The sequence below is a fragment of the Leopardus geoffroyi genome, chromosome B4, assembly GCF_018350155.1.
Source record: "Leopardus geoffroyi isolate Oge1 chromosome B4, O.geoffroyi_Oge1_pat1.0, whole genome shotgun sequence".
NCBI lineage: Eukaryota > Metazoa > Chordata > Mammalia > Carnivora > Felidae > Leopardus > Leopardus geoffroyi.
Window position 1 is genome coordinate 83,897,620 of NC_059341.1, and position 10,058 is coordinate 83,907,677.

Sequence of the window (10,058 nt, forward strand, 5' to 3'; positions counted from 1 at the left end):
GACCCTCTTCTTTTTCTTCTTCTTCTTTTTCTTCTTCTTCTTCTTCTTTTATTTATTTACTTTGAGAGAGAGAATGAGCTGGGGAGGGAGAGAGAGAGAGAGAGAGAGAGAGAGAGAATCCCAAGTAGGCTCCACACTGCCAATGTGGAGCCCGATGTGGGACTTGAACTCATGAACCTCGAGATCATGACTTGAGCTGAAATCAAAAGTTGGACACTTAACCGACTGAGTCATCCAGGAGCTCCACTACATTTTCTCTTCTTAATGGCATTTATTACCATATGAAATTCTCATTCATTTTTTTTAATTTTTTTTTTTTTGGTCTATTGCCCAATTCCTCCACCCCATCAAAATATAAACTGCTTGGAGGAAGGACTTGGTCTCGTCCACCACTCTAACTCCAGCATCTAGAACTATGCCTGGAACACAGTAGGAACACGATAAATTCTTTTTGACAGAATAACTGATTAAAATCCTTCAGTAATTCCGCCTCCAAATTATATACTGATTTTATCCATTCTCATCATCCCCTCTATTACCACTTTAACCTACGGTACCATTATTTCTTGCTTGGATTATGCAATAGTCCCGTTTCTTCCACTACTGCCCCCTCATTTAAGTCTCCACAGAGCCCCCTTTCAAAATTTAAATCAGATCACATTACTTCCCTACTTAAAATCCAATCAAAACGTGGGGCACCTGGGTGGCTCAGTTGGTTAAGCATCCAACTCTTGATTTTGGCTCAGATCAAGATCTCGAGGTGAGTTTGAGCCCTGCATCAGGCTCTGCACTGACAGCATGAAACCTGCTTGGGATTCTCTGTCTCCCTCTCCCTCTCTGTCCCTCCCCTGCTTGTGCTCTCTCTCAAAAATAAATAAATAAACATAAAAAAAAGAAAAATATCACAACAAAACAAAAACATGTGAAGATAATTTGATTAAGAGGCTGAATAAGTGAATAAGGAAAGAAAAGCCAATTTAAAACTTCAGGAAGGGGCACCTAGAAAAGGGGTCTTTGCAGAGATAATTAAGTTTTCATTTTGTTATTTTCAAGTTCAGTCAGATGTTGAAGAGGCACAAATTAAAGACATTTTAATTTTAGGGGTGCTTGGTGGCTCAGTCGGTTAAGCATCTGACTGGCTCAGGCCATGATCTCACCATTTGTGAGTTCGAGCCCCGCATCCAGTTCTGTGCTGACAGCTCAGAGCCTGGAGCCTGCTTCAGATTCTGTGTCCCTCTTTCTCTGCCCCTCCCTGACTGTGCTCTGTCTCTGTCTCAAAAATAAATAAACATTAAAAAGATAAATAATTAATTAAAAGAGACATTTTAATTTTAAAAATTCACATTTGACCTTTATTACATGACCCTGCCTCAAGATCAAAGAAATCTTTTCAATAGAACTGCACAAATGCTTTGAAGTTCAAGGTGTTTTTTTTTTTAATTTAGTTTCATGGCTTATTTGACAATGTAACTAATGTCAAAATGTATTCTTCAAAACTATAACTCTACTTTGGGAATCTGAACACCTGAGTTTTGTCTTGGCCACCATGCTGGGAGGCCTTGGACAGGTCACTTCTTCTGAGTGTTCAATACTGCTGTGGAGCCGGCTGTGGTTCCCAAGTGCCAAAGACATTGGAATCATTACCTTGTTACAAACACAGATTTCTGGGCCCCATCCCAAGCTACTAAATCAGATTTTCTAACATTGAGGCCAGGAGTCTGTATTTTTAATTAACCAGGTGATTACAATGTACAGTTTGGGAACTCCTGAATTAGATGACCTCTCAGGTTCCTCATAGTTCTAAAAATTTGATTTTCTGGGGGCGCCTGGGTGGTGGGTTCAGCATCCAACTCTTGATTTTGGTTCAGGTCATGATTCCAGGGTAGTGGGATAGAGCCCTGCACTGGGCTCTGTGCTGAGCATGGAGCTTCTCTCTTGTGATTCTCTCTTTCTCTCTCTCTGCCTCTTCCCCATTCACACTCACATACTCTCTATAAAAAAAATAATAATTTTCTGGTTTCTGTTTCTTCTATCACTGGTTGTCCCATCTCTGCTACTAGATATTGTGCTAAAACACAAAGCCACAAAACAAACAATAAAAAACCAGGACCATGATTTAATCATCTCTACATCCTTCCGGCACCTACATAGTGCCTGGTATCTTATAGGCATACAATAAATATTTGAAAAATTAACCAATGATGATTAAATAAATGAATGTTATTTTATGTGAATCCCAATCACCGATGAACAGATAAATTTATATAGAGAGAAAATATAAACTTTTACCTGATATAATCTTGCACTCCCTGTCTGCCCTAGTACATACTTCAAATAATGGGTTGTGGGAATGAAGCTAATGCATATTGAGAGATCAATAGGAAAGTGGTTGAGATGCTTCCATGAGCTTGATTATCCTGCAATATTTCGCAGTGGTGGTGATAACTGAGAGAGTCTCATGATTCCGCAGGAGCTTGTTTTCCTCCCCTTGACATTTCCAGGTCCAGAAAAAGCCATATCCTTAATGGGTGACAGATGTTCTTGGGGCCATGCTTCAGGTCTTTGCACCTGCAGCTTTCTGTGGGGCCCCAGTGAGTGGGAAGAGGCACTTGTCTTCTGCTAGAAGTTATCCAATATTTCCCTGGCAGTGGGTGTCAGCCAAGCAAAGTGAACCCCGATTGCCTAACACCACCTCTTGTGACCCTGCAGTTCCTTCTGCCATACCCCTCCCTCCTCCACACTCCACTAACCACCTGGACTTCCCCAGCTCAGACACTGTCTGCTGGCCTGGGAAGGTACCGGCTCAGGATGAAATCTGTCACAGGAGTGGGCAATTTAGCCAATGGCACGTAGAGGAGTTTGGCATCCAGGCCAGGGTTGTAGCGGATACGGGGGCTCCGGGAAACAATGGCGTGCTCCATGCTGTCGGTGACTTCTCTGATCCTTGGCTCTGCCAACTGCATCATGTTTTTTAACTTCTCAGTATCTGAGGGTACAAGAGGGGGCAGAAATCAAAGGCTCTGTTGCTCTTCACAAAAGATGGTTTCTTCTGAATTCTATCCAAGCTTCCTTTCCATCAGATCCAACATTTCAGGCAGATCTACCACACCCTCCAGGTTGTCCCTTACATGAACACCCTGTAAATAATCCTATTTCTCTTCCTGAATTCAAAAACTGTGTGTTGAATTCCTACTAGCAATCAAAGAACTGTGCCCAGTTCTGCCACTTACTGGTTGTGTGACTTTGAGCTGAAACTTCCATCATCTATAAAATGGGAATAATAATACCTGCTCTAAAGAATAATAAAGATGAATAATAGCAGGGTAGACAGTGAAGCAGGACAGAAAAGAAAGCAAGTGTAGATAAGTGCATGAGAAAAATTGGAAGAAAATAAGTAAAATTACTCTTTGGCTTGTGGGATTCCTAGTCACTGGAGGCTTTTTTTTGTTTTGTTTTGTTTTGTTTTGTTTTGTTTTGTTTTGTTTTGTTTTTCTCCTACACAGGTCTCAGAGTTACCATATTTTCTACAAAGTCATGCAAGAAAGAAAATGTTATTAAAAAATAGTAACGCTGGGATGACTGGCTGGCACAGCTGGTGGAACACACGACTTTTGATCTTGGGGTTGTAAGTTCAAACTCCACATTAGGTGTGGAGAGCACTTAAAAAAAAATTGTAACACTGCCCTTGCCTTGGTCATTAGGCCATTATGGGGCTCAAATGATCTAAGGCACAGGTAGATACATTGTAAGTCTCTAACAAATGTGAGGGGCTGTTCTGTTAGCATTGCATACATGGGTATGAAGATGGGTGTGAGGCATCTGAGTGGTCCAAGTCTGCCAAGGCTCACAACACAAATAGACAAACCTCATGGTACACTTACCGGCCCTGATGTACAACTTTGCCCCAGGACTCTGGGATGGGGGCAGGTCACTGGGACTCATACTTCAACGAGAGCCCCAAGAACTCCAGAAGGAAATGGTGCCTGAGAGTCAGGCATCCCAATAAGGGATTAAAACTTGAAAACAAAAGGAGAAATAGCTGGTCCAAATTTGGGGATGGTCTAGGGAGACAGAGAATTCACCTCTCCATGCAAGAATGTGGTGAGCAGTTGATGAGGGTGGGACAGTGTGGTTTAAGTACCCTCACCTCCAACTCCAATGAACCCCCTTTGTGTTTCCTAGAGAGAAAACTACTATAGTGAAGCAGCCGTGCTCTTAATTAACTTCTCTGTACTCATGTCAGTACATTTTCACCTGTGCACCTGCCTAATAATATGTCAGGAGGCAGGTGCCAGGAGTGGGGAACGTCCCTGGGCAGCATCTCCCCTACCACCACTCTCCCCGCAAAGGCTATTGTTCTGAGCAGTTGTGCCCTTGGCTTCTATTCTCAAATCCCAGCCTGCCACTAGTTGTGTGACTTTGGGTCCTTAACCCCTCTGAGCCTCCATCCCGTTATCTGTGAAATGAAAACGAGTCAGTGATCCCCAAGATCTCGCTGTTCCTCTCAGACACTTGTCTCCCTCCCAGAGAACTCACAGATGTGGAAGTAGTCCTCCCCGTAGCTGTCCCGGGTCTCCTGAGGCAACCGCTCCCACAGCTTTCGCATGCGGGACACCATGCCTTCCTTGCCCAGGATGGATGTTCGATAGTTCCCCGGCTCAATGATGCTGACTTTCACCCCAAAGTAGTGGAGCTCACGCCTGGGAAAGAAGAGTTGGACTCAGTCTGGGGCACTACGATGACAAAGGATCATCAGGCACAGTCACTTCTGATCCCTCTACTGGGGCTTATTTCCCCGGAAACCTGGAGGTGCTTCCCTCCACCCCTGTGCCAGGCCAGGCATTGCCTTCATGCAAATCAGGACCTCAGCGCTTGCCCAAGCAGTTTGTATTAGGCAAACCCAGCAGGAAGGAAGTCAACAGAGAAATCTAGACCAAAGCCCTGCCTCCTACCAGGTTCACCCACTCAGCCTCATACTCAACACCCACGTGGCAAAGGAGTGAGGGGGTCTGGGTAAGGCCTGAACCCTCCTTTGAGAGTCTCCCATGAGCATATCTGCCTCCAGGCCTCTCTGTCTGCATCAAATACTCTCCTTTCTACCCCCATAGGCCCAAACATAGTTTTACTTACTTTGAGACAGCTGAAGGGAATACAGGAAGACAGCCTCCTATCACCACCCTACCTCTTCTCCTCATCCCTTCTCCTGGTCCTTGGGGAAGGCTCCCTGAGGACTAGCCCTCTTCCTGCTACTGTGTTAGCTCCCTCCCTCCAGAACTCCCTTGCCCACATGCTGCCCTCCCCAGCTCTCTCTTCCTGAGGTGAAATCCCCAGGACTCCGACCCAGAGTGGTTTGGCACCAGGGCACCAGGGCACCAGGGCCCAGTCACCTGATGCTGTCAGAGAAGGCCTCGACGCCAAACTTGGAGACGCAGTAGCCACCACCGATGATAGCCACGCGACCACCAGAGCTGGACATGTTGATGACCCTGCCCCGGGCTTTTTTGACCATGGGCAGCATGTGGAGGGTCACTTCGATCAGTCCCACCAGGTTCACATTGATCACCTTCACAAAGTCCTCCTTCGTCAGCCATTCATTGGGCCCACTGGGCAGGCCTACACCTGCATTGTTCACCAGGGCCCAGAGGCCTGGGGGCGTGATGGAGGGAGAGAGAACCACACAGAAATCATTAGCATCTCTGGAAAATCATCAGTGTCCACCACCCACCAGCCCAGGGCTTCTGAGGATGGTCGAGCAGGTGCACAAGGCACAAGAAGGCAGGCTGGTGGCATGTGATGGGGAGCTATGACAGCCCAAAGGAAGATATGCCTTTTACTAATTAGTTTTCCCCAAAGGGGCACTTTTTATGACTCACACAGACTGTCACTGTGCTAGCTGGGGCCCTGTACCAGCTACAGTCCAGGCTTTAGCTAATAGCACCTAAGCTATTAGCTCTGGGAAGAGAGAGATAATTTTCATACCAATGAATTAGTGGTTGAAGTCTTGCCCTTATCATGCTTCCCCCTCTCTATCCACCTAAGTGTAAGAAACCGACTCCATTTCACACATTATTAAAATGAGTTCATCCATTCACACATTCATCCATTTATCTACTCCTATATCTATTCTCTGTCAGTTACAGAGGAAGGTGCTGGGGATGTAAAATGAACAAGATAGATCTTGTCCCTCAAGGAGCTCACAAACCAGAGAGGAAATAAATAATATTCGTAAGTGTGTAACACATTTAAATAAAACAATCATGAAAAAAATGTAATAAGGGCTCTCTTTCAAATATTTAATTTGAGTTGAGTTGGTACAAATGGAGAGAAATAATGCTAAGTATTGTCATTCAACTCTGCAGGAACCCACACCTGAAGATCCTTAAGTTCCAGTTCTATTTCTACCTTCAGCCTTGGACAAGTCACTTCCTCTCTCTGGGCCTCAGGTCCTTTATCAACTGGCCAGGACAGTTGCTTCCAGCCTGGGGTTTGCAATCCTGAGACCCTTCCAGGCTGAACCCCAGAACCGGCTCAGGAGATGCAGGGGAGGCTCAACTTCCATTTGTTTTACATGTCAAGCTTCCAAGTGAAATTCCACTTGGAGGAGGAGGTTTGATTCTAAAAACACATTGGAAAAGTCCTTAAAACGATTCCTAAGGACACCTTCCACCTTGACACCTTTGGTATCAAAGATTCCAAAAACCCCACTGCTCAGGTGCCTTGCCTTCCCTTCCCCTCCCCTCATCCTCCCAGCCCACCTTGACTCCTGCAGCCCCAAGATACTCCTCCCAGCACAACTGCACTCTCTTCCAATAACTTGTCAGGATGTAAACACCACTCTTGGTCCACCCTCCTCCTATGCCTGGGGTCCACACACAAGCCATGTCCCTACTGTATCTTCCTGCCTTCCCTCAATTAACGAGACCCCAGGAGACCAGTTGGCTGGCAGGACTCAAACCTCCCCAGCCAGAGGAGGCTCTCTTGTCTTACAGAGGAGGAAATGAGGCTCCTGAGACCCAAAGACTATAAAACCCAGGTGCTGTCCATGGAAAAGGGACACACACTCTCCACCACCTGTGATCATCCTGGTAGACAGCTCTGCCTGCTGGCAAACCAGGACAGCCTTCATTTTTTTTTTCCTGTAAAGAGCAACTAGAGAACCATCAGAGCAATGTGAATAGCTTTAGGGCTGTGCCAGGGACTCTCAGGGGCCACAAGAAAGTATGCCAAAACCCCTGCCCCCCGCCCTGCCGCTTTCCTAGTACTTCTTAGACCAAGAATGTTGCCCAATGGAGTAGGCAGAAAATGGCTCCCCAAATAGTCACCGTACAAATCTCTGGAACCTATTAATATGGGGGATTACACGGGAAGAAGGAATGAAGATAGCAGATGGAATTCAAATTGCTTATCAACTGACCTTAAAACGGGGTGATTATCCTGGATCAGCCTGCTAAACCCAATATAATCACAGGGATTTTTTTAAGTGGAAGAAGGAGACGAAAGACAACCAGAGAGACAGAAGTGTGAAAAGGACTTGGCCCCACGTTGTTGGTCTTGAAGATAGAGGAAGAGGGTCATGAGCTAAGAAATGCAGGCAACCTCTAGAAGCTGGGAGAGGCAATGAAATGAATCCTCTCCTAGAGCCTCCAGAATGAACACTGCTCTCTTGATACCTTGATTTTAGCTCAGTGAGACCCATTTTGGACTTCTGACCTCCAGAACTTTAAGATAATAAATTTGTGTTGTTTTAAGCCACTACATTTTTGTGTTAATTTGTTAGAACAGCAACAGGAAACTAATATACCCAGTGACTCATTAACACAAGTGGCTCACAGCTAAATGTAGGGCAAGGCAGCCTATTGAGAAAAGAGACTGACTCTCGCTGAATTATTCACTAATTAGTTCATTCAACAAAAATTTATTGAGCACCGTACTAGATGCCAGACACTATTCTGTACTAAGGATCTATAAAAGAAAAGAGGTGAAAAGCCCTGCCCCCCGCCCCATCCCAGGAACCTTTATTCTAGCAGGGGAAACAAACAATGAATAAGAAAAATAAGTAAAATATATGGAATATTAGATAGTGGTAAATGCTAAGGAGAAAAATCAAGCAGAGAGTTACTGTTTGGCCCCTCCTGGGCCCCAGGGCTCTCCGGCCCCCAGACCAGTTCCCTTAGGAGCCAGGACTTCCTCCAGGCTGCTGTTCCACAACAGAGCCAGCCTGTTTCTCCTGCTCCTGTGCCCATGCCCTGCATGCAGGAAGCTTCCCGGGCAGGTTTGCATGTAGTCCTGGGCCAGCCCAGCCAGCCCACGGCCTCCTTTCCCAATAGGAGCAGTCACTCTGATGTCATCACTTACCTTGAGGTCAACCCAATACCCACCATGATGTGAAGGAAGAGGACAGATCTCTGTCTCCCCTGCCTTCCAGTTTGACACAATCAAGGAGAGCAAATGTCCCTGCTCAGGGAGTCCAACCTCCTGTCCCCCCTTCCCTCTCCCCAGCCCACTCCCAGTAAGAAAGGTGCTCACATTTCAGTTGGAACTGATGGTTAGGACTACCTAAGTCCCAGAGAGGCAACTCCCATCTTTAGAGGTTTGGACATACAGAACAAGTCTTCCCTCTCCCACATCCTCTGGCAACCTTCCCCCATCCCTCTGAGTCTCTAGCAGGAAAAAACTTCCTTGGGAAATCACCCCTTTTGTGTGAACAGACCAAACTAAGCAACAGTTTCCAAACCCACTGAGCCAAAGCCCCAGCCCCTTTCTCTACATCACCTCTCCTACTACATCTGAACAACACTGTCCCTGATCACTGTCAGATGCCTAGAGGAGAAAGACAGAAGAATAAACTAAGAAGGCCAAAGAATGCAATTTGCCCCACCTTGTTCACCCACTTGGTCCCTCACCCACTGGGCCGCTGCCTTTATACTCTCAGTCTTGGTGACATCCAATAGTGTGGTCTGCAGTCGGTAAGAGGTATCCTGCTGAAGCTTCTGGGCCCCTTCCTCAGTGAAGCAAGCAGCCAGCACCCGCATGCCCCGATCAACCAGCTGCCTGGCCAGCAGGTTCCCGAAGCCCGAGTCACAGCCTGTGATGAAGACATACTTGTCTGAGAGGTTGCGGACCAGATTGCAGTTCTTGAACCATCGATACATAAAGGAGAGATCCGTGATAGCTGCCATAGGACAAGAGGATGCTGGTGGCCAAGAAGTATTGGGCTCAGGAGACAGCTGGAGAGGCTGGTCTTCTGAGCCCCAGCTGGCAGTCTGCTGAAAGCCACTGAGAAGAGCTTTCTTCCACTGGCAACAGACACAGGGCTCCTGGATGAGCCACTTTATAATTTCTATAGGTGGATGCATCACCATACCAATTAGCCTAGATGCAAGAAATTCAAGTCCAACCTGAAGCCTTGTGACCTCAGACAGTACTGGTGGCTGCCTCTCACTCTCCCCCAGCCCTGATAGGTGAAGCTGCCAAGGATAGGAAAGACCCCGTTGGTGATGCTGATGCTGAGAGGTGGCTCACCTGGGTGGTCTGAGCAGGCCAGGTGAGAAAGGAGGACTCAGCCCAGAGAGCATCCCTGGAAATCTCCCACCTCTTGGCCCAGGGATCAAAATCATTTGTCATGAGTTCAGACATGTAAATAAACTTAATTTTTATTTTCAGGCAAAAAAATTAAGACAAATTCATTAATGTAAAACAAACAGAATTGGCTTTGTGCCCCCCAAGTCCCAAAAGAAATGAGTTTCAAGTTACTGGCTCTTTGCAATTCTCTGTCCTTAGGTGAATCTCCATTATGAGAGATTAAGAAAAACAAAAGGTTTTCCCCAGGGTGGATGTGACTCCACTGAGGCCAGAGGCAGCAGAACCCTTCTGCAGGAAGGCTGCTTTTTTTCTTTTTAATTTCTTTTTTTTTTTTTTTTTTAATTCAAGTTAGTTAACAGACAGTGAAGTATTGGTTTCCAGAGTAGAACCCAATGATTCATCATTTACATATAACACCCAGTGCTCATCTCAACAAATGCCCTCCTTAATGCCCATCACCCATCTAGCCCATCCCC

At 46.1% G+C, this 10,058-nt stretch overlaps 1 protein-coding gene across 1 annotated transcript; it reads right to left on the reverse strand.

The window, feature by feature from the left end:
• Positions 1-2,096: 2,096 nt before the first annotated feature.
• On the reverse strand, positions 2,097-9,320 carry SDR9C7 (short chain dehydrogenase/reductase family 9C member 7). The gene is made up of 4 exons (XM_045464260.1): positions 8,879-9,320; positions 5,388-5,646; positions 4,537-4,700; positions 2,097-2,986 (listed from the first exon to the last, which is right to left on the reverse strand). The coding sequence occupies exons 1-4, from the start codon at positions 9,177-9,179 to the stop codon at positions 2,769-2,771; spliced, it is 942 nt and encodes a 313-aa protein (XP_045320216.1). The 5' UTR covers positions 9,180-9,320; the 3' UTR covers positions 2,097-2,768.
• Between the last annotated feature and the right edge of the window lie 738 nt (positions 9,321-10,058).